Consider the following 23,878-nt stretch of genomic DNA (forward strand, 5'->3'; position numbering starts at 1 on the left):
TTCACATATTAGTTATGGCTGCAGTTAGTGGATACCATATATAAAATCTCTAACACAAAAACTGAAGGCCCGGTATGATGCCTAAATTTTGCTCCAGTAGACTGAAATCAATATTCAGCTCTGCGTGTGCGTGCGTGTGTGTGTGTGTGTGGGGGGGGGGGGGGGGGGGGGGCACCCATGCATGCATGGGTGTGTGTATGTTGAGAGGATCCAGCTAGTGCTGGAATGTGTTTCACGATAACATGCCTCACATGTTGGACAATACAGTAATTTTCTCCTGCTGAACCTGAACATTTCTGCATGCACTTTGCACCCCAGACCTGGCTCATGAGATTTATATGGATATCATTTTGAATTTCCTGAACAAGGATAGCTGACTCTGCCTGTTTGATACACTCGTAAACAATGTTCCCCAAATGGAATTTTGTGAATTCTTCACAGGGTGGGTTGAAATCATACACTAAGATACACACTGCAGGAGAGAACTATGAGAACAAAAATTGGTGGAAGAAACTTTGAGAATATATAAAGGTAAGTTTTTGGAAAAACAAAAACTTTCATTACTTTTTGAAAATGTGCATACTCCTCACACTACGGAATGTTATTTAAGAACGAAATACTTCACATAATTTGTTTTTAATAACATGGACCTTGTCATGGTGGGGTAGCTGTTAAGATACCAGACAAACTTCTGGTTCCTGAAGAGAGGCAGCAGTCTTTTTAGTAGATGAAGGGGCAACAGTCTAGATGACTGACTGATTTGACTTTGTAACATCAACCCACATGGCCATGTGCTTGTTCTGCAATCAACTAAAAGCAAGAGAAAACTACAGCCATTATTTTCCCCAAGGGTGTGCAACTTTCCTGTATGATTACATGATAATGCCTCCTCTTGGGTAAACTATTATGGAAGTAAAATAGTTCCTGATTTGGATCTCCAGGTGGAGACTTCTCAAGAGGAAATATAAAAACAGCTGTCAACTGTTTGTTCACCTCCTATTTATTTTATAGCCTACCAGTTTCTGCGATATAATATGCCCTCTATTCTAAGTAGTATTTGAATTTTAATATGACAAAACATGTATAAGTCATATGAAAAATAACCAGTCTTCACTCCAGCTTAAGCATGCACGACTAACACACAACAGCTAGAATTCAATGTTTCAGTTTTTTTTAATATTTAATCCATACATAATGGCTGCTGTCTCAGCATTCAAAATACCTAGAATGGCTGCAGCTAAGTTACTTATGAGGATGTAGGCTATTTACGGGTCAAAGTGTGGAATGTTAGGTCTCTAAATCAGGCAAATAGGTTAGAAAATTTAAAAAGGGAAATGGACACATCAAAGTCAGATACAGTTGGGATTAGTGAAGTTCAGTGGCAGGATGAACAGGACTTCTGGTCAGGTGAGTATAGGATTACAAATATAAAATCAAACAGGGGTAATGCAGAATTGAGTCTAATAATGAATAAGACAATAAACAGCATCATGAATGCATTATCATAGCCAAGATAGATACAAAGTCAACACCCATCACAGTAGTACAACATTATATGACACTAGCTCCGCAGTGATGAGACTGAAAGAAAGTAGGACATAGGAGGAGTTATTCAATTAGTTAAGGAAGAGGAAAATAAAACTGTGATAGGGACTGAAAATTGGCACTAGTAAGAGAAAGAGAAGAAAAAGTATGCACTGGGTGAAAGGACTGAAAGAGGAAACCGTCTGCTCTAATTTTGCACACAGGATAATTTCATCACCTTTAAAACTTGGTTTATGAATCATGAAAGAAGGTTGTGTATGTGGAAGAGACCTGGAGACACTGGAAAGTCTCAGATCGATTACATTATGGTAAGACAGAGATTCTGGAACTTGATGTTAAATTTTAAGACATTTCCAGGGGCTGATGTGGACTCTGACCACAATTTAATGGTTAGGACCTGTAGATTAAAACTGAGAAAGTTAAGAAATTATGGAGATGAGACCTAGATAAGTTGAAAGAACCAGAGGATGGTGAGAGTGGCAGAGGGAGCATTGGGCCAAAATTGACTGAAAAGGAATAGAGCAGACAATGAATGGGTAGCTTTGAGAGATGAAACAGTAAATGCAGCACAGGATCAAATATATAAAAAGGCAAGGTCTAGTACCAATCCCTGTGTAGCAGAAGAGATACTGAATTTAACTGATGAAAGGGAAAAACATAAAAATGCAGCAAATGAAGCAAAGATGGGAAAGCTGAAAGGTGGAAGAACTATATAGAGGGGTTATACAAGGGAAATGAACTTGAAGGCAACATACATAAAGGGAAGAGGACACTGATTACAATGATATAGGAGAAGTGATACTGCAAGAAGAATTTGGCAGGGCCTGGAACACCTACATCAAAACAAGGCCCCGGGAGTAGGCAACATTCCATTAGAACTACTGATACTCTTGAGAGCAAGCCCGACAAAACTATTCCACCTGATATGCAAGATTTATGAGATATGCAAAATACCCTTGGACTTCAAGAAGAGTGCAATAATTCCAATTCCAAAGAAAGAAGTGCTGACAGGTGTGAATATCATCAAACTATCAACTTAATAAGTTATTGACAGAAGAATGGAAAGACTGGTAGAAGCTGACCTCAGGAAAGGTCAATTTGGATTTTAGAGAAATGGAGGAACACATGATGCAATACTGACCCTATGACTTATCTTAGAAGATAGATTAAGGGAAAGTAAACCTATGTTCATAGCTTTTGTAGACTTGAAGAAAGCTTGTAACAATGTTGGCTGCAATACATTTAAAAATTCTGTTGGTACTGGGGGTAAAATACAGGGAGTGAAAGTTTATATACAACTTGTAAAGAAACCAGACGGCAATTACAAGAGTCGAGGGGGCAAGAAAGGGGAGCGGCAGTTAAGAAAGGAGTTGGACAGGGTTTTTGCTTTTCCACGATGTTATTCTATCTGTAAACTGAGCAAGCAGTAAAGGAACCAAAGAATAATTTGGAGAAGAAAGACAAGCTTTGAGGTTTGCCAATGACACTGTAATTTTGTCAAATACAGCAGAAGACTTTTGAAGAGCAATTCAATGGCATTTACAGCATCTTGAAATGAGGGCATAAAATGAATATTAACAAAAGCAAAATATGGTAATGCAATGTAATCAAATTAAATCAGGAATTGCCGAGGAAATTAAATTAGGAAACAAGACATTAGAAGCAGTAGATGAGTTTTGCTATTTGGGCAACAAAGTAACTGATGACAGTTGAAGTAGAGGCGGTATAAAATTTAAATTGGCAATGTGAAAAAAAAAAAGTGTTTCTGAAGAAGAGAAATTTGTTAAACTGAGTATTGATTTAAATGTTATGAAGTCTTTTCTGAAAGTATTTGTCTAGGGTGTAGCCTTGTATGGAAATGCAATGTGGACGATAAACAATTAAGAGGATGTCAAATTAAACATTTTTCAACCGTCAATTGTCAAGGTAAAAATTTCCTCCTCCGATCATTGCATTTCATTTCCAGTTTAAGCATTTTAGAATTAGAAAGGACCAGTGTTCAGAAAAGAGGTTTTGCGCTTCCTCTAACAACCGAGACAGTTCATCAAATTCATCTGGTCCGAAGAACAAAGTTAAAAGATATATAGCTTTCAGCAAAGAATGGTCGGAAAACAAAGATTTTTCCACATGGTTGATGAAAGAAAGTGACTTCACAGCAAAGTGTTTGACTTACCCTGCCACCTTTTCAATAAACTTTTAAGGAAGAAAAGCTGTAGTGGATCATCGGAAAATACAAAAACACATTCTGGTACAACATCAGTGTTGTAAACATAAAACTGTTACAACGTCCTTCATGAAGAAATATACATCTGAAGATGATGTCATGACATATACTAAAGTTCCGTCTGTTTATCACAGTGTGAAACATGTAAAACCTAACCTTAGCTATAAGTCACTGGATTTAAAAATGAAATTGAATTATTACTTGTTTCCAGACAGTAATATTGCACCTAAAATTGTGTATGGAAGAACTAAGGCAAATTTTCTTGACCCATACAGTCAAGATTTAGTCAAAGGCGAACTTCATAAAACCTTTTACTGATGCACTTCAGTACTTTGATGTTAGCCACAGGGTACCATAGAAATTGCTGGACTTTTATTAAGACTCCAAAGAAACCTGCAAAGACATTTTCCATGCAATGAAGAACATTACAGAATCTAACGGCTTTCATCTGAATCAAGTAAGTACATACAGTGCTGGCAATGCTCCAATGAACTCTATGGCAAAAACCATTTGGTTTTTGTATTATTACTGAAACACAAAAATCCATTCTGAGAGCTAACTGCAACTGCACGTCATAAATAATACTGCAAAACATGGTCTTGACACATTTCATTATTATGTAGATGCAATAATTCTCAAAATCTACAATGAATTGGGGTCTTCTGCTTCAAACAATCACTCACTGATGCAATTTTCAGAGTTTAAGGAAATATTAAGACACGTCCGTACGAGATGGCTTTCACTACTTCCTGCAATTGACAGAGTTCTGTACTGCTGGTCTGCCATCAAGTCAGATTTTATTTCAAAGGACAAGGACGATTTTTCAAGACTGATACGGTAGTTTGCGACGTCAAATGGGGAGTATGATGCCTGGTACCAGGGGGGAGACACACTATCGACGATGGGGACTGTTCACTGAAAGCGGAGGACCTTGCTCCAGCAGTTGGAGTTCAGACAACTGCAGTAGCTGAACATTTGCTGTTAGCTGCTGATTCAGCCTCACCAGTAGCTACTGTGGAATGCACTACAATGCAGCCAAAAGAAAGGTCTGCAAGGTGCAGAAAACCCAAAGCGTTTAACGATTTTTGGTACCCTGCCTCAAAACAGCATTAGCCATGACAAGGCAATATATATGTACAACTGCCCACAGTCTCCATCCTAGTGGTTTTCATATTTTAAGCTATCATATGCAGAGTCTGAGAAATAACTCTTCCGAACATGAAATTGATGTTAAAGATGTCAATACTGAATGTATGTGTGTAATGGAGCACTGGTGCAGAGATCTATATCTGGGTTTTGTTGATATTAACCACTTCAAGTTTTTCAGTTTTGTAGAAAGGGTGTCAAAAGTCGTGGAGTTTGCATTTTCCTTAAATGTGGAATATAAAGGGAGGTGTATGGCAGAAGTTTTGGGTAATAAAAGCATTTTGAAGCTCCTGCTGTTCAATTGCATGGGGAGCTGGTAACATTATGGTTATAGCAGTTTATAGAGCACTGAGTGGGGACATAAGACACATGAACTAATAAACTGGAGTCACTGCTGGACATTATGTTTACAGAAAACGGCACTATAATTGTCTGTGGAGATGTCAATACAGACCTTATGCACAACTCTGCATCTAGGAAGCTGTTTCTTAATGAATCACACAGATTCCAATCGTTTCCTCTTATAAACAGCACCACAAGAATAACAAGTAGAATGGATTGTCTTATAGACGACATACTTTCAAATCTGATTACACAGAGTTATTAATACTGACTTAGGATTATCTGATCGTAATGCCTCATCCTTATAATGCTAGTTATAGCCATAAAAGAAACGAATGTAGTTCTTTTTTACAAAAGAAATTTTTGTGCAGAAAATTGTGCTAGTTTTGTTGGTAATCCAAGTAATGAATCCTAGTCCAAAGTGCTTTCACAGACAAGTACTGACAATGCTTAACCATAACATCAGCATTAAGACCAAGATCTATGGATACCAGGCTAACGTTACACCAACTCTCACATATGGATGTGTAGCGTGGGCTACTTACAGAATGCACATACAACGTCTGTACCATCAGTACACCTGAGAAGGATCCTAAGGGTAAAATGGCAAGATTGACGCACTAACATCAGTGTTCTGAAAGACTGAAACTCTACGATCAAGTATCAACTCCATTGGACAAGCCACATAGTTTGAACCCCATCTACCAAAACAAATTATGTATTCCCAACTGAATGATGGAAAAAAAAAGAGACCACAGAAAAGATTTATTAGAGGACAACATGAAAAGATTTCAAATTGAAATTGATAACTGGGGAAATTACTAGACTTAACTGTCCAGTATGGTGTCACAGTGTCTGGGAAGATATTCAGCACTTTGAGCAACTGAGGCGGAAAACAAAAACTGACAAGTCCAATGCTAGGAAACAGCAGCAACTCCTGAACATTAGCAATATTATGCAGCCAGTCCTCACCAGAACAAATGTGTGTCAAATACGTGGAAAAATCTGAAACTTCAGGATTGGTCTCTACAGTCATTTAAGATCCCATAGAAACTGTGTTTCGAAGAAGACAATCATATTCATCAGCGAGTGATAGCCCCTCACTAGCAACACTAATAATTTTTCAATACTGATGTCCAATTCTTAAATGTGTTTTCCGACCAGAGCCCGTTCATGTCAGGTCACTAAATCTAGTTCCTGGATTACACCAGGCATTATGATTTCCTGCAGGATTTTACAAATGTTCAGTTCTCAAATGAAAAGATACACAGATACCCAGTTTATAAAATATGTAAAGCCTTGTAAGAAAATATAAGAATACAAACTACAAAGGCAAAACTTCTTAGAAATGATAACCACAATAAGAATGAAGGGCAACAAATCAAAATCTATGTCGGTGATTGTAAAAAGTGAAACATGGAAGATACACAAAGAGCAGGAAACACTCTTACAAAAGCTGATGATCCAGTACTGGCAAAAAATACTGCCAAATTACATAAATGATTACTTTATAAATGCTTCCCAAACACTTAGCTTAAATTTCACCAATCAGGATAAATTTAGGCTTTGCACACTAGTATACGGCATGACGTTAGTTCCAACTAATGAGCATGAAGTAGTAAAGGTGATCAAAAGACTAAAATGCAAAATGTCAGCTGGTGTAGATGATGTTCCAGTGTCACTTATTATCTCTACTGCTTCATAAATTGCAAAGCCCTTGGCTTACATTTTTAATTTATCATGCACAGAGAGAGTGTACCCCGAAAGGTTAAAAAACTGAAAGTGACATCTTTATTCAAGTGTGGTAAAAGACAAAGTTAGACATTAGTGACCCATTTCACTTCTCTCAGCATTCGCTAAAGTAATTGAGAGATTAATGAAACAACGAACTGCCAAGTACTTACATGACCACAGCCTACCAAATAATAATTAACGTGGCTTTCAAACAGGTATAAGTATAGGAGCTGATAAATGATTACCATGATTAAATAGACAATAATTTGAATAACAATAACAAAGTTAATTCAGATCTTTCCAAAACTTTCAATATGATTAATCATGAAATCCTTTTCGATAAACTGGATGCAATGCGGATAAAAGGAATAGAAAACAAGTAGGCTCTATCATATTTGCAAACTAGAGTACAGGTTGTGTAGCTCACATCAGCTCACGCTAATCATAAAATCAGATTAGTATCCAATGCAAGGAAAGTCTAAATAGGTGCACCCCAAGGTGGCGTGTTCACCCCCCCCCCCCTTTTCCTTATTTATAAAAATTATACACACACCTCAGGCACTGCAGCCAAAATCATGTTGTCTGCAGATGAACTAGTGTAATAGTGAGTGACATTAAGGAATCTCTGTCCACCACAACTGGTAAAGTCCTTTTATTCGTGGTTCACTGACAACAGGCTTACCCTAATTGTGAAGAAAAGAAACTATATACAATTTGGGAAGAAGAGTTAAAACCTTGATCTCCATCTGGTACTGGCCTGTTAAGAGTTAGAAAGGGTACGATGCACAAAACTTTTAGGAATGTATGTTGACCAAGACAAACTGGAAAGGCCATGTAACTAATCTCTCCCAGAAACTCACTTCTGCATGTTTTGCTCTGAGAATCATTTCTAATGATCACTTCTCTGATGGTGCTAGAATGGCCTATTTTAGTTACTTCCAGTCACCTGTAGCTTATGGAATAGTTTTCTGAGGTAACATTAATAGTTGATTAAAGGGTCATTCCACATCAAAGGAACCAGTATTACAAACTGTCCCCACTTTACGATCTCCAAATATAATGAAATATGTCGTAAAGGTTCTATATTGTCTTTGAAGGTTGTATACCAAATTTCAGTTCAGTACCTTCAGTGGTTGAATTTTTTGAGGCTTTTAAAGAGAGAGTACTCACCTTTGCAACACATACAAAGGTGCAAATGTGCCAAGTTTGATACTCATTTTTAAAAGTTCTGGCAAACATTTGGTCCTTTGCTTTAATATGCTGAATCACACCATGGCAAAAATTAGGGATTTAGTCACTCTTAAATATAGGTAAATCCTCTAAGGTGGCTAAAAAATTCGTTGTGCAGTTCTGAGAGCCAAAGTTTGACCGACCACTGCTACTTTTCGTATGAATCAATCACACCACAAAACTACATAGGGTTATTCCCACATATAGTGTCTATATATGGATCAAATTTAATTACCATTGGACGTCTAGATGGAATGATATGCATCTGCAACATTGACCAAAATTTTCTATGTGCAAGTTTTATGGTGTTTTGAGGGGGCAATCTTTCAACTGTGTCTCGTTCAATTTATTGAATATTATTTTAAAACGGCAGCCATAATTGTTCTAGGCCGCATGCGTTTTTTCGTACTTGCAAGCATCTACATTTTTTTTTACAATTATTTAGTAGTGGATTTTCCTAAGCCTTTCAGATAAAATGCATTTAGTTCAACACACTCTGGGCTACAAATTAACATCATTATCACTTAGATGAATATTGTTTAATATATTTTTAATAGTTCAAAGTTATCAGCCATAAATTAAAAAAACTCAATTTTTGAACAGTAGTTTTCCAAAGAAAGATTAATTTCTCAGCTTTAATATTTTTCCTGCTATTGCACTGAATAGTATAGTTACTTTTTATAGAGTATCAATGGTGAGCAACTTACACTTACAAATATACACTATTTTTAAAAATGTTTTTTTTTTTTTAATTTTCCATTTTGTGGCCTGCAATATCTTTGCTTGGGGGACCAGATAAAAATCTGATTGTTGTCTTCCCCCTTACACCAACAATTGTCTACTTACACTTATTTAGCTAAACAATCTTGAAGTGTGCAGTTGGAACATGGTGTCTCAGTGTTCTGTTGGTGTTATTATCTTATTGATCTTCTCAAAATTTTGTGAGTTCAGGCCAAAATGGTGTGCTACCATTGGTGCTTCTGGATCACATTCAGTATATATACGTGCAATTCATCAAAATGTGAAATTAATGTTTGCTTCAGCAGCATCTTTCCAAGATGACTACAAGGATTTGATAGAAAAAAACTGTATGCAGTTTTGCATCAAAAGATTGTGTGTTGCAATGTTGTGAGGCACGTCCAAAAAACTGCAACTAGAGGCTTTTCTTGAAGTCACTTAAAGACTGTGATCCTGAAGAAACAATGGAATACAAGCAATTGAGCCATACTGACAGACACACATTGGAGACACGTCAGAAGATTTCATGGAGGGACTGATTTTGAAAACTACCTTAGCAGCTGAAAGGAAATCTTGTATAAAATGAATTAATTATATAAATAGATATTGCTGAGAATTATTCATTTGATGTTAAAGATGCTGTGCAAGGATTTCATTGGGAGAATAGCTAGACCACACTACATCCATTTGTTGTCTATTTTGGTGGCAAAGAGTATCAAAGTATCACGATTTGTATAGCAGCAACTGTCTCTGTCGTAATGCCATTGCTGTCCGTGCCTTTCAAATAACGTTAATAGCATATTTAAAGACAAAGACTGAAAACATTAAGAGCATTTATTTCTTTAGTGACAGTTTAGCAGCTCATTATAAGAATTTCAAAACTTTCATCAATACAAAAAGGGTTTTGCCATCACTGCCAAATGGATTTTTTTTTTTTAACAAGCCATGCTAAATTGCCTTGTGAGGGCATTGTGGGAACAGCAAAAAGACTAGTAGCTCATGCTAGTCTATAGGGGCCGTCAGATAACCAAATATTGACTCCATATGATTTGTTCAAATTCTGTGATGATAGTATTCCAGCCATAGTTTTTTTATGTGCCAAAAGAAGAAATTGAAAAAATTTAGCCTGGCAAAGATTCAAAGTTGCCAGGAGAGAGACAATTGCTGGAACAAGAGAAAATCATAAATTTTAGCCAATTAATTGTAATCAGACCAAAGTAAGCAGAGTTTCCAATGATGTCACAGCATTCACATTTATTGCCGTTGAAGCAGATGAAGAAATTCCAGCTGTATCAATTGCTAGTTTACAACCAAGATAGTAAGTTGCATATATGTATGACAATTTTTGGTGGGTTGGAAACGTATATGAAGCTTTACATGAACAACAAGATTTCATCAGCTTTATGCACCTACATGGTTCTGCTTGTTCCTTATACTGGCCAACTGCTAGACACCAGCTGGATTCCTGAGCAACATATGTTCATGACTTTACACACACCATCACAATCTGTCTTTGACAAAACTGTAGAACTGTTTAATCAAAAATGGAACTGGCTTTTTAGTGTTTTTATCTCGCAAATTTGCTGCATTGGGTATTATACTTATTTTAATGGCATGTGTTAAATTAATATTGGAAACTGATTTATATAGCTAATCGAATAAAAAGAGTAATTACAAGTAGTGTTGTGAGATTTAATGAGCAACATATTTAACTTTTCAATGTTCTCAAAATTCTAAAATAATAACTTTTGAAAGGTATTCTTACTCATCAAAATGCAAGATTCAGAAATTAAACAATATACTTTTGAAAGCTAATATGTTCTTTCCAGCTGTGGCAAATAAAAATAAAAAATTTATAAAAAAAAGGAGTAGGCACCCAATGTTAATTAAATTTGATACATATATAGACATTATGGGTGGGAATAACACTATGACGTTTTGGTGTGATTGGTTCATATGAAAACTAGCAGTGGTCGGTCAAACCTTGACTCTCAGAATTGCACGATGAATTTCTAGGCACTTTTGAGGCTTGCATCTATATTAGGTGTGGCTAAATCCCTACTTTTTGCCATGATGTGATTCAGCATACAAAGTTATCTATATATATTAAAGCAAATGACCAAATGTTTGCCAGAATTTTAAAAAAGATTAGTAAACTTGGCACATTCGCACCCTCATATGTGACGAGGAGGTGAGTAGCCTCTCTTTAAAAGCCCCTAAAAATTCAAGCACTGAAGGTACTGAACTGAAATTTGGTATTTATACCCATCAAAGGTCATATAGATCCTTCACACCAAATTTCATTAAATCTGGAGATGGTCGTTTGGGGACCTATGAATTTTTACTTTGGGGAAAGGGCTATTCGAATCTTGTCACTTAGGCTAGGGCTAACTGCAAGCCCCAATTTAAAAAGTTTGTGTTCACTTACTGTACCCTCCTTGTACATACACGAAAGTGGGTTGATTACGAGAGCTCGACTTCGTGACCTGCTAACCAACTCAGCTTACTGAATACTCTAACTGCATGACCGTCCAAACAAAATGAGTTAGAACAACCCTAACTGAAAGACTTATGAATTACTTTGGTGCCATTCGTTATAATGCACTGCCAACATACATAAAGATGTTGCAAATGGAAAGTTCCTTTAAATCAGAGTTAAAGTCATTTCTTCTCCAGAAATGTTTCTACAATGTAAGTGAATATGTTAGCCTACAGGATTACCTGGCCTCATTCACTGTTAGATTCTTTTAATTCTGTTAACTGATGTCGAGGGGCACGAAAGGAAAGCAGCAGTTGAGAAGGGAGTGAGACAGGGTTGTAGCCTATCCCTGGTGTTATTCAATCAGTAAAGGAAACAAAAGGAAAATTTGGAATAGGAATTAAAATCCATAAAGAAAATATAAAAACTTTGCAGTTTGCCAATGACATTGTAATTCTGTCAGAGACAGAAAAGGACCTGGAAGAGCAGTTGAATAGAATGGACAGTGTCTTGAAAGGAGGATATGAGATGAACATCGTTGTTGTTGTTGTTGTTGTTGTTGTTGTTGTTGTCTTCAGTCCTGAGACTGGTTTGATGCAGCTCTCCACACTACTCTATCCTGGGCAAGCTTCTTCATCTCCCAGTACCTACTGCAGCCTACATCCTTCTGAATCTGCTTAGTGTATTCATCTCTTGGTCTCCCTCTATGACTTTTACCCTCCACTACCAAATTTGTGATCCCTTGATGCCTCAGAACATGTCCTACCAACCGATCCCTTCTTCTAGTCCAGTTGTGCCACAAACTCCTCTTCTCCCCAATCCTGTTCAGTACCTCCTCATTAGTTATGTGATCTACCCATCTAATCTTCAGCATTCTTCTGTAGCACCACATTTCGAAAGCTTCTATTCTCTTCTTGTCCAAACTAGTTATCATCCATGTTTCACTTCCATACATGGCTACACGCCATACAAATACTTTCAGAAACGACTTTATGACAGTTAAATCTATACTCGATGTTAACAAATTTCTCTTCTTCAGAAATGCTTTCCTTGCCATTGCCAGTCTACATTTTATATCCTCTCTACTTCAACCATCATCAGTTATTTTGCTCCCCAAATAGCAAAAGATGCCTCATTTCCTAATCTAATTCCCTCAGCATCACCCGACTTAATTAGACTACATTCCTTTACCCTCGTTTTGCTCTTGTTGATGGTCATCTTATATCCTCCTTTCAAGACACTGTCCATTCCGTTCAACTGCTCTTCCAAGTCCTTTGCTGTCTCTGACAGAATTACAATGACATCGGCAAACCTCAAAGGTTTAATTTCTTCTCCATGGATTTTAATACCTACTCCGCATTTTTCTTTTGTTTCCTTTACTGCTTGCTCAATATACAGATTAAACAACATCGGGGAGAGGTTACAACCCTGTCTCACTCCCTTCCCAACCACTGCTTCCCTTTGATGTCCCTCAACTCTTATAACTGCCATCTGGTTTCTGTACGAATTGTAAATAGCCTTTCGCTCCCTGTATTTTAGTCCTGCCACCTTCAGAATTTGAAAGAGAGTATTCCAGTCAACATTGTCAAAAGCTTTCTCTAAGTCTACAAATGCTAGAAACGTAGGTTTGCCTTTTCTTAATCTAGCTTCTAAAATAAGACGTAGGGTCAGTATTGCCTCACGTGTTCCCATATTTCTAGGGAATCCAAACTGATCTTCCCCAAGGTCGGCTTCTACCAGTTCTCCCATTCGTCTGTAAAGAATTTGCGTTAGTATTTTACAGCCGTGACTTATTAAACTGATAGTTCGGTAATTTTCACATCTGTCAACACCTGCTTTCTTTGGGATTGGAATTATTATATTCTTCTTGAAGTCTGGGGGTATTTCGCCTGTCTCATACATCTTGCTCACCAGATGGTAGAGTTTTGTCAGGACTGGCTCTCCCAAGGCTGTCAGTAGTTCTAATGGAATGTTGTCTACTCCCGGGGCCTTGTTTCGACTCAGGTCTTTCAGTGCTCTGTCAAACTCTTCACGCAGTATCATATATCCCATTTCATCTTCATCTACATCCTCTTCCATTTCCATAATATTGTCCTCAAGTACATCACCCTTGTATAGACCCTCCATATACTCCTTCCACCTTTCTGTTTTCCCTTCTTTGCTTAGAACTGGGTTTCCATTTGAGCTCTTGATATTCATAAAAGTCGTTCTCTTTTCTCCAAAGGTCTCTTTAATTTTCCTGTAGGCAGTATCTATCTTACCCCTAGTGAGATAAGCCTCTACATTTGTCCTCTAGCCATCCCTGCTTAGCCATTTTGCACTTCCTGTCGACCTCATTTTTGAGACATTTGTATTCCTTTTTGCCTGCTTCATTTATTTCATTTTTGTATTTTCTCCTTTCGTCAGTTAAATTCAATATTTCTTCTGTCACTCAAGGATTTCTATTAGCCCTCGTCTTTTTACCTACTTGATCCTCTGCTGCCTTCACTACTTCATCCCGCAAAGCTACCCATTCTTCTTCTACTGTATTTCTTTCCCCCATTCTTGTCAACTGTTCCCTTATGCTCTCCCTGAAACTCTGTACAATCTCTGGTTTAGTCAGTTTATCCAGGTCCCATCTCCTTAAATTCCCACCTTTTTGCAGTTTCTTCAGTTTTAATCTACAGTTCATAACCAATAGATTGTGGTCAGAGTCCACATCTGCTCCTGGAAATGTCTTACAATTTAAAACCTGGTTCCTAAATCTCTGTCTTACCATTATATAATCTATCTGAAACCTGTCAGTATCTCCAGGTTTCTTCCATGTATACAACCTTCTTTTGTGGTTCTTGAACCAAGTGTTAGCTATGATTAAGTTGTGCTCTGTGCAAAATTCCACCAGGCGGCTTCCTCTTTCATTTCTTACCCCCAATCCATATTCACCTACTACGTTTCCTTCTCTCCCTATTCCTACTACCGAATTCCAGTCAGCCATGACTATTAAATTTTCGTCTCCCTTTACTATCTGAATAATTTCTTTTATCTCATCATACATTTCTTCAATTTCTTCGTCATCTGCAGAGCTAGTTGGCATACAGACTTGTACTACTGTCGTAGGCGTGGGCTTCGTGTCTGTCTTGGCCACAACAATGCGTTTGCTGTGGTATTTGTAGTAGCTTACCCGCATTCCTATTGTTTTATTCATTATTAAACCTACTCCTGCAGGAGATGAACATCAACAAAAGCAAAATGAGTATAATGGAATGTAGTCAAATTAAATCAGATGATGCTGAGGGAATTAGTTTAGGAAATGAGACATTTAAGTAGTAAATGAGTTTTGTTATTTGGGTGCAAAACAACTGAAGATGGTTGAAGTTGAGAGGATATTAAGTGTAGACTGACAATGGAAAGGAAAGTGTTTCTGAAGAAGAGAAACTTGTTAACATTCATTATAGATTTAAATGTCACGAAGTCGTTTCTGAAAGTATTTGTGTGCAGTGTAGCCATGTATGGAAGCGAAACATGGGTGATAAATAGTTTAGACAAGAAGAGAATAGAAGCTTTCGAAATGTGGTGCTACAGAAGAATGCCAAAGATTAGATGGGTAGATCACATAACTAATGAGGAGATAATAGAATTTGGGAGAAGAGGAATGTGTGGCACAACTTGACTAGAAGATGGGATCGGTTGGTAGGACATGTTCTGAGGCATCAAGGGATCACCAATTTAGTATTGGAGGGTAGCATGGAGGGTAAAAACAATAGAGGGAGACCAAGAGATGAATACACTAAGCAAATTCAGAAGGATGTAGGTTGCAGTAGGTACTTGGAGATGAAGCTCGCACAGTATAGAGTAGCATGGAGGGCTGCATCAAACCAGTCTCTGGACTGAAGACAACAGCAGCAACTGATGTACCACTGGTGCTATGTTTGTCTTTGCAAAGAATGTTTCTGCTGTTGGTTTTCTGTTTCCTCTGTATCAGATGCATTGTGATACACCTCCACTGAGAAGGGATTTGCTGCTAGCCTAACTGTGATGGTTATGGTGTCTCGAGGTTTTCATGTGCTCATGCTTTACACTTTAGCAGTGCTACATAATTTGCTCATAAGTTTTATTTTTCAATGGATGTTTTAAATTAAAGTTTCATGATTTACCTACATCACTGTTAACTTATTGCACATTTTGTACTTTTCTACAGCATTATGTAGTTTGTTCATGTGTTTTCACTTTTACAGTAGTGTTTTTCTTTTCAAAATTTCTTTTTTGTTTATTTACTTAGTGTGCACACTGCACTGACAATGCAGATGATGTATTTTGTGATTCAATTTCCAATCATCTACTGAGCAAGGTGGATACCACAATCTTAATGTACTGGACTCACATTTAAGAGAACTGGGGTTTATTTCTTGTCTGGCCAGTCTGACTTGGGTTTTCCATGGCTCCCCCTTGTTGCTAAGGTAAATGTTGGATGTTTCCTTCAATTAGGTCATAGCGATTTCCTGTCTTATCCTATTTTGTTAGTGTTAAGTTTCTAACATGTCTGACACTGCTGTACTACATGATCTACAGACAACTAAATAAATACATAAAATAAATAAAGAAACTGACCATTCACTTCATGACTGTTGTCTATGTTTTCTGCAGGATATTTTGACACTGATTGAAACTGCTGTTAGAGAACTGGAAAATGGGTAAGTTACATCTGTTGAACTGGGACAAATAATAAAAGACCTTAAGTGCAAGCTAGAAAGTGGGAAGCAAGACATGTTCTTAGGAAAGAAAATTCATGAAATTCTGGAAGTAATAGTGAAATCGAAGAGGCTGAGTTTTGAAAATATTGCACAATGTTTTTTGGCATGTTGCTTTGATTATTTGTGCCGAAACTATGGGTTTTCTGAGAACAATGTGTTCAATCAACAAGAAGTTTTTCCATCTGCATTAGCAGTATGTTTCTTTACCAATAAATTGAATCTCAGGCTGGATGAAGGTCAGCTATATAATTAATTCTGTGATTTGCAGAGTGCATATGTTAGACTTGATAGAAGTAAAGCAGATGGCCAGAACTGAATAGATTTCTTTAAGCTTGGACCCCCTCTCCTATTTCCAACTGCTTAGGCTTAAATGATACATATTTTCAATTCCTATTAGTAAATCATTTGCTGAAAGAATCTTCAGTATGATGATGAACTAGCAGGCAGAAGAAAGAAATGTGATGTCCTTGGTCTTTGTGAAAAGAGAAGTTCAATGAAACGTATTTTTTCTCATTGTAGGTAACTATTGTATTTTCTGAAAGAGAGGGGCACAGTGAAGGACTACTGAAAGTAGTAAAGAGCAACACAAAACATGCAAACAAAAACACAAGACAGTGATCATGTCACTGTTGAACATTTTATTCATGATTCTCTCTCTCTCTCTCTCTCTCTCTCTCTCTCTCTTTTATCTGAACTTTGAACTGATTATTGCTTGTAAATATACATTATAAATTCAGTTCAAGTTTAAATAGAAAATCCATACATTACAAATAAGAATGAAGAAGAGGAGACTTTCTTTTTTATTATTGTGTTAACATAATATTAAAACTAAATTCCGGTATGTTTCGAAATTAAGGGTACAACAAATTGATTACATTAATGATAAATCTTGTAGTAAACTGTTAGCATTTCCTTCATTCCACACGATTGAAAAGTTGTCTAAGCCCATGGTTTCTTCCAAGATGGCATCCCTAAGCACACATACTGAGGAAAGTATAAGCATCAAGAATCTACTGGGTGGCACTAACATCATAGAAAGAGTTGCATATGAGGGGAGGTTAAATTTTTAATTACCATCTGAAGAAATAAAGTACATAAACAATTTTTTGCTTGTTTGCAGGTGCCAGCCTGCAGTCCGGATACACATTTAAATCTTGTACTACTGTGCCATCTATCATACGTAGGTGCCACCCATTGGGTTGGCCGTAATTGTGAAAACCCATTCAAAAAGCCGACTAGATCAAGGCAGCACCTGTGTCAAGCCAATCCAGACTTTCATAACTGCGTAATCATCATGAGTGTGTGTGTGGTATATCGCTACAACCCCAAGAAAAGGAGTATAGCAACCAGTGGGAATGTGTGACTATCAGTGCAAAAAAAAGCAAAGACCCAACCATCATCGGGTAATTTTCCTCATAGTGGGAGCCAGAGCTAAAAATTTAATAAACCATGGTGTCATTTTCCACTTCTGCTGTATTTTTCATTGTTTCACAACTTGTTTAGCTGCTTTTCATGCCATTATAAAGTGATTTTATGCAGCACAAAAATGGTGCTTTCTGTATTATTATGTCTCTAAATTTGTGTGGTCTATTCACTTTGGTTTACATATGCTTTCCTGTTGGTTTGACAGCTGCCATTTCATCACATATGGCCCATTTTTCTAATGCCAACATTTGAGAATGGCCCAGAAGGCAGAAACTAATTGTCAATCAATAAAATAAGTAGAGTAAAAGTGAAACATGCCGTCTTCTTTTAATCATCAGGAAAGTATTGCTGACTCTTTTTTGGTGGTGGTGGTGGTGGGGGGTACTGACACGGTGCGTTGCTAACACACTATGCTTTTCAGTGGCAAACTGCCACAGGAGCATATTATTGAAATATCCTGTTGAGGTAACCGGAGGTTGTCAAAACAAAGTAGGGTCAGAAGTTGTCCAAGGAGGCATTTCCACTATATCTCAATGCCCCTGCTCATTCTGCACAGGACACATTCACACACTCGGATTCTTTGGACTATCAAATTTTTCCTCCCCATCCTCTGTATTTACCCAAAATGGCATCCACTGACCTCTTCCTCTTTCCACAGAAGAAAAAAATCATTGTGTAGCAGGCATTTATGGGGCAGTGATGTGATTTTTGATGTGGAACATTTCCTGAATAATCACAACGGAGACATCAACAATCAGGGTATCTGATGAATCAATCACCACTGGCAAAGTCTGTCATAGTGACGGCTGAATATGTAGAAAAGGACTAACACACTTGTCAAGTTTCATGGTTGCTTTGTATTTTTTCAGGTGATAATTAAAACTTCAGACTACCCCTTGTAATATAGTATGAGGATACGACATAAATAATTGGTTCTCCCACCTCACTAGAAAACAGCAATAATAACTGTCAAAATTTTATGGAATAGCCTGATTCCGTTTAAATACATTAACCAGAGCCACTTTTCTTGTTGTGGTACGGTGTATTGAAAAAAACTGTTTCTCAGTTACAGTCCCCAAAGTTGAATAATTTATCATCATCCTATTTCTTTTACCATTTGGATGTCAACATCAGCCTAGGCTTCGCTTCCAGCCAATTTATTACTACAACCCAATTTTCTGCTTTCACATTTCTTGGCTTCGCTAACTCATGACCAAATTGTCACCTTAAACCTAACCTACACCTCAATACGTGCTACAAATCAATCGGTCACTACAACCAAGATTGAGGGGGGATCCAATATGTAAGTTTACCCAACCATTCTCAAACCATTAATTCTTCACAAACTAATAAAACAGACAAATGCTGCTGCTTTGAATTTGTAATCCTGTATGTCACTTAGAAAACTGGAACTTTCCCTGCTATTGCCCGGAGAACAACATATAATAAATTAATGAGGAAACAGTCCATCATTACCTTCCTAGCAAGACATGAAGCATCAAAGAATTAACTGTTTTAGTAAGAAATAACATTTTCAACCTTACTGTAAAGTACTACTAACCTGTGAGCAAAGATCTTTCGGGTGCCAACATTGAGAACCACATCACAGAGTTCACGGTGCCTTCGCAGTACATTTAACTCCGTCAGAGTAACTCTTGGATGTTTTTCCGAAGTATGTGCTAAGCGAGCAGGAGATGGTGGACGTTCTCCTATCACCATTTCACCCATCCTGCTGCTGCGAGCTTGTTGGGCTAGATGGAGGCGCAAGGGCGGCTGGGCAGCCCAATCCCACGCAGAGTCAATCTACAACACCAACACACAGAGATTTTTTGTGGTGTCAACATTCAATAAGGCAAATTTAATTTGCCCTTAAATACAACCCTAAACAAAATGTCAATTCAAAGTAATTACATTAATTACTTAATACTACATTGGCATTATTCACTTTATTATAGAAATAACTAGGGCCTGCACATGTGGTTTGATTTTGTGATTCTGTCATGTGCTTATATTACTGTTGCTACCAATACGAGAATCTATTGACACCCAACTTACCGTTACTGTTTCGCAAGTCTAATCGTTTCCTAGTACTGGCAACTGACAACAGTTGCACACGATCATTGCAAATGAAAAGTTTTCTCTCTGTTTCAGTGTTTAGCTTGACAAAGGGTGAATAAAAAGATGAATCTGTAGTCATTCCGACCATAGTTACCGTCAATGTGTTGTCAACAAAAATATAACAATAAAAATAAGTGACATAGTTACCGGATGTTGATTCCAGTCTAACATTTACAGTCTGACAAGACTCTCCAGTAATATCTTATGACCATTTGCAAACAATTCGGAGGTGCCAATTATATTTATAGTTATATTTAAAAGGAAGAATTACATCTGTTGATTCAGTGGGGGATAATTTAACTCACCTTTGATACGTGAGTTTTTACTGCTTCTCAAAATTATGCTCCACCACTGAAATATAACAAGCACTATCGCTTGTTACAGGGACTACAAGAATTGTGATGCCGTGCATTTTAATAACTGGTTAAGTGACATATTAATTTATTTTCGTCTCAATCCAAATAAACTAGCACCAGTACCACCTCTGATTTGTTGACCCTTTCGTACGAATCTTGCACATATTCTATTATCTTTGCTATTTCGATATGCATATCCCAAAGACGTAACTCCTCCCACAAAATAATTTCAACTTGTGAAAAGAGACTAATTCTGTATCATATTAGACCCTTCCTTCTTCTCTCCTACGTATTACCTTTCCTAAGATTCTGTTGTTGATTATCTGTCCTCGAGACCAAAATATACTTCATTTTTATTAAACTCTTGCAATCGTCCTAGCCGGTTCTTAAGCGGAATAAAATAAGCCTATTGTTAGATATTAGCTACTTTGTTTTTCGTCTTGCTTGTCGTTGCGTATCAGAAGATCTCGTGATATTGACTTGCCTATGCGGGGTTTGAAGTACGTGTGATAAGGCGTGATCTTTGATTTGCGAGTTGTGTCATATGACAGATAGTATAGTATTTGTCATATATTTTTAAAATACCATCAATTAACAGCCTTTTTCTGACTCATTAAAATATTAAACACTGAAGCAAGTAATATCAAGTACAAGCTTGTTATATGGAAACGTCAACTGAGGAGTAATACGTGTCTAAGCCTCTGTATTTCGCTTCGTCGCTTGGCAATTGTTTGACCGTATCATCTGCTCCGCTGTAACTGACTATATTACAGCGCTGAGAGATGGTCCGTGTGATGTATTGTATTCGGTGTTTAGAGAGAACGTGATTACTTGGCAGACCTTTCAGTAATTCTTATCCTTCTTTCAGTCTTTTGCAGAAAAAATTGGTGCCCTAATGCAGAGACCAGGTCAAGATCCTGTAGCTAAAGATGACATCCCGTGGTGGATGAAATATGCAGGCCGTGGATTAGGAACCGTGGGCAGTTTAGGTACTATTGTTATACTATATAGAAGCACATTGACAGAAGTACGGCGTACCAAATATAACAAGTTTTTGGTGTGTAATTTTCTTTACAGTTGCCATTGGGCTGGGTGTCTGGAACTGTGTTGGCATTGTAATTGGCCAAGTTGACTGCCTTATTGGTGGAATGTGGCAAATGTAAGTCAGCAGTACTTTTCTTCAGCTTGTAGTTAATAGTCATACACCGTATTGTAACTATAAATTGTAGTTCATGTAGGCATATTTGATTATTTTCTGAAAAACATCATGTTTGCCTTTGCCAAGGATGTCTTTTACGAAATTTTACATTATCGTGTATCTCAGCTACGAGAAGTTAATCAGAGGTGACTGGTTTTCTGGTCTCATCACTTGTTTGTGGGAGTTTGGTTCAGACATATGTATATGATAATTTTATGCTACCATTCAGATTTCATGTTGTTTTAAACATAATGCCTATTGAAAACTTAATGTGATTAGATTGAAATTAATATAAAATGGATAACAGCAGTTCCCGCAATAATACAAACAGAGAAATTTCACGGGATTCATACGTTTCATAGTATTTCCCAAGACACAAAATGAACATCTCAGCTGTTTTGTTTGCGTTGCCGTAGTGCCCAAGTGGGGTTCTAATATAAGTAACAAATATTTTAAATAAAGTCCACGCCACTTTTAGTTATTTGTTACTCTAGATCTGAGGGCTGGAAAACTCTCTTTGCATTGTCATCGTACATAGCCCGATTTCATACTATTTGTCACTGTAGCAGCTTTTCTGCTAGCAGCAAAATTTGTTCCTTGTAGCATAGAAGAATGGAGTATAGAAGATATTTTTGACAATCATTATTGCCTTTACAGTCATCAGTGGTATTTTGTGACTGCTGCTTTTCTCAAATGTGTAACTTATTTCTGACGGTAGATGTCCAGGTCTCTACAGGTCCCAATAAGTGTGCGCCATGTATTCTTCCCTTTGTGTCACATGTTACATTGTTCTTGTGCAACTCATTTATGAAGTTTGGTAGGAATGAGTGCATAAATGCCTGTGTGATCTGTAATTAGACTAATCTTGTCTACATGGTCTCTGCAGGAGCAATTTATTGGGAGGGAGGAGTGAGTTGTTGTATATTTCTAAATTCCTCACTTCATACTGGTTCTCAAAACTATAAATAGGCATTTGTAGGATAGTTGGCCTTTGTCTTAAAGTGTCTGCCAATTCAGGTTTTGCAGAGTTTCCATGATTTTCTTCCGTGAGTCAAATCAGAGATCTGCACTAACATTCAGAGAGAGAGAGAGAGAGAGAGAGAGAGAGAGAGAGAGTGTGTGTGTGTGTGTGTGTGTGTGTGTGTGTGTGTGTGTGTGTGTGTGTGTCCATCTGTTGGAGGGTTTTGTCCAATAGCTGAATAATATTTAACAGTGTAGCTTTAAATGTGCTGGTCTGCTGCTCAGTGCTGCCTCCTGTGTGGTGAGCACTAATCTATCATAATTCATATTGTTATTTCATTCCAGATTTTTGTTTTCTTTTGATTATTTTATTTTAATGCAGCACAACATAAACTCAACATGCCCAGGGAATTAAGCTTTGTGGATTTAGTCAGTAAGTAACTGCTTCACATAGCAAGACTACATTACACATGTGCTCTCTCACATATAAGTTACAGAAATACACCATGAAGACTAAGTACTGTACTCCTGAAGATTTAATATATATTGCTGGTTCCTTCTTTCCTTAGCCTTTGGTGTAGGCTACTTTTATTTCGTAAATATATGTTTCGCAACTGTGCCAACAATCTTACTATGCTGATTGCAATATTTTAAGTGACTTTGCTCCTGTTATTGCAGTTTAACACTAGTGAACCTCTCTGACCTAACTTAGATGAGTCACCAAAATAAGGACATACAGCTGGTGTTTGGCTGAAATCAGTCAGTTTGGTTGCTCTGACAAAAGTAATCTGTAGTGCAGTTAAAGTTTCAATGATATTGAAATGTGATAATTTGGATGTGAGATAGTGAAGCCAACAAATGTAAATGCCAAATAAAGGTTTTTTGGTAACAAATTGACCTGTATTGTTCAAGTGGTGAAGCAACATCACATGTTTCCAGAATGAGATTTTCACTCTGCAGCGGAGTGTGCGCTGATATGAAACTTCCTGGCAGATTAAAACTGTGTGCCCGACTGAGACTCGAACTCGGGACCTTTGCCTTTCGCGGGCAAGTGCTCTACCAGGGGTGGAGCACTTGCCCGCAAAAGGCAAAGGTCCCGAGTTCGAGTCTCGGTCGGGCACACAGTTTTAATCTGCCAGGAAGTTTCAACATCACATGACCCAGACACTGTTGTATGTCTGCATTTTAGTCTCTCATCTTTTCTGTACGTAATAAAATTTAATAAAAATCTAAACCCACTCTGCTGGAAACTTGTTCATAAATTGCCCATGCATATGTGAAGGAACCTGATCTCACTGTAAGATAAATATTGTGAGCTTCTTTACCAAAGACTTTTTTAATCATGAATACCTAACTGGAAATTATTAAAACCTTGTTGTATTTAAAGCCACAAAAATTAATATTCAAACTTTGCTTTTCTCTTTTTAATGAAATCAGATATTTATTAGTGGCCGAAGTAATCTCTCTTCTTTAATATTTTGTGCTATGTTTTTTTCGAAATTGTAATAATGTAAAATTGTTTCTTTTACTGCATAAATTTGTGCTGCCACATCAGGTATGCCATTTCTGTCCTAGTCACTTAAGAGTACATAATTATACATCTATTATTCAGCTCAGAAGCTAACCACAATAATTCAAGATGGATTAAGTGTT

The 23,878-nt window shown here is 37.3% G+C and overlaps 2 protein-coding genes across 3 annotated transcripts in view; one reads left to right on the forward strand and one right to left on the reverse strand.

Annotated features, from left to right (window-relative positions):
- The window catches only part of LOC126262372 (kelch-like protein diablo), a 72,857-nt gene extending 52,611 nt beyond the window's left edge, over window positions 1-20,246 (reverse strand). The window contains exons 1-2 of the mRNA XM_049958965.1: window positions 20,017-20,246; window positions 19,155-19,396 (exon numbers count right to left, since the gene is read on the reverse strand). Coding sequence (XP_049814922.1) covers window positions 19,155-19,321 — 167 coding nt within the window. The 5' untranslated portion in view covers window positions 19,322-19,396; window positions 20,017-20,246. The remainder of the gene's footprint in view (window positions 1-19,154; window positions 19,397-20,016) is intronic.
- Window positions 20,247-20,572: 326 nt separating this feature from the next.
- LOC126262373 (calcium channel flower) overlaps window positions 20,573-23,878 on the forward strand; it is a 70,781-nt gene continuing 67,475 nt past the window's right edge. Inside the window, exons 1-3 of one of the 2 annotated variants that reach the window (XM_049958968.1) lie at window positions 20,573-20,852; window positions 20,936-21,056; window positions 21,145-21,226. In XM_049958968.1, the coding sequence (XP_049814925.1) occupies window positions 20,850-20,852; window positions 20,936-21,056; window positions 21,145-21,226 (206 nt within the window). In that variant the 5' untranslated portion in view covers window positions 20,573-20,849. The remainder of the gene's footprint in view (window positions 20,853-20,935; window positions 21,057-21,144; window positions 21,227-23,878) is intronic. The other variant, XM_049958967.1, reaches the window with a different exon arrangement.

This window comes from Schistocerca nitens, chromosome 6, assembly GCF_023898315.1.
Source record: "Schistocerca nitens isolate TAMUIC-IGC-003100 chromosome 6, iqSchNite1.1, whole genome shotgun sequence".
NCBI classification, from domain to species: domain Eukaryota; kingdom Metazoa; phylum Arthropoda; class Insecta; order Orthoptera; family Acrididae; genus Schistocerca; species Schistocerca nitens.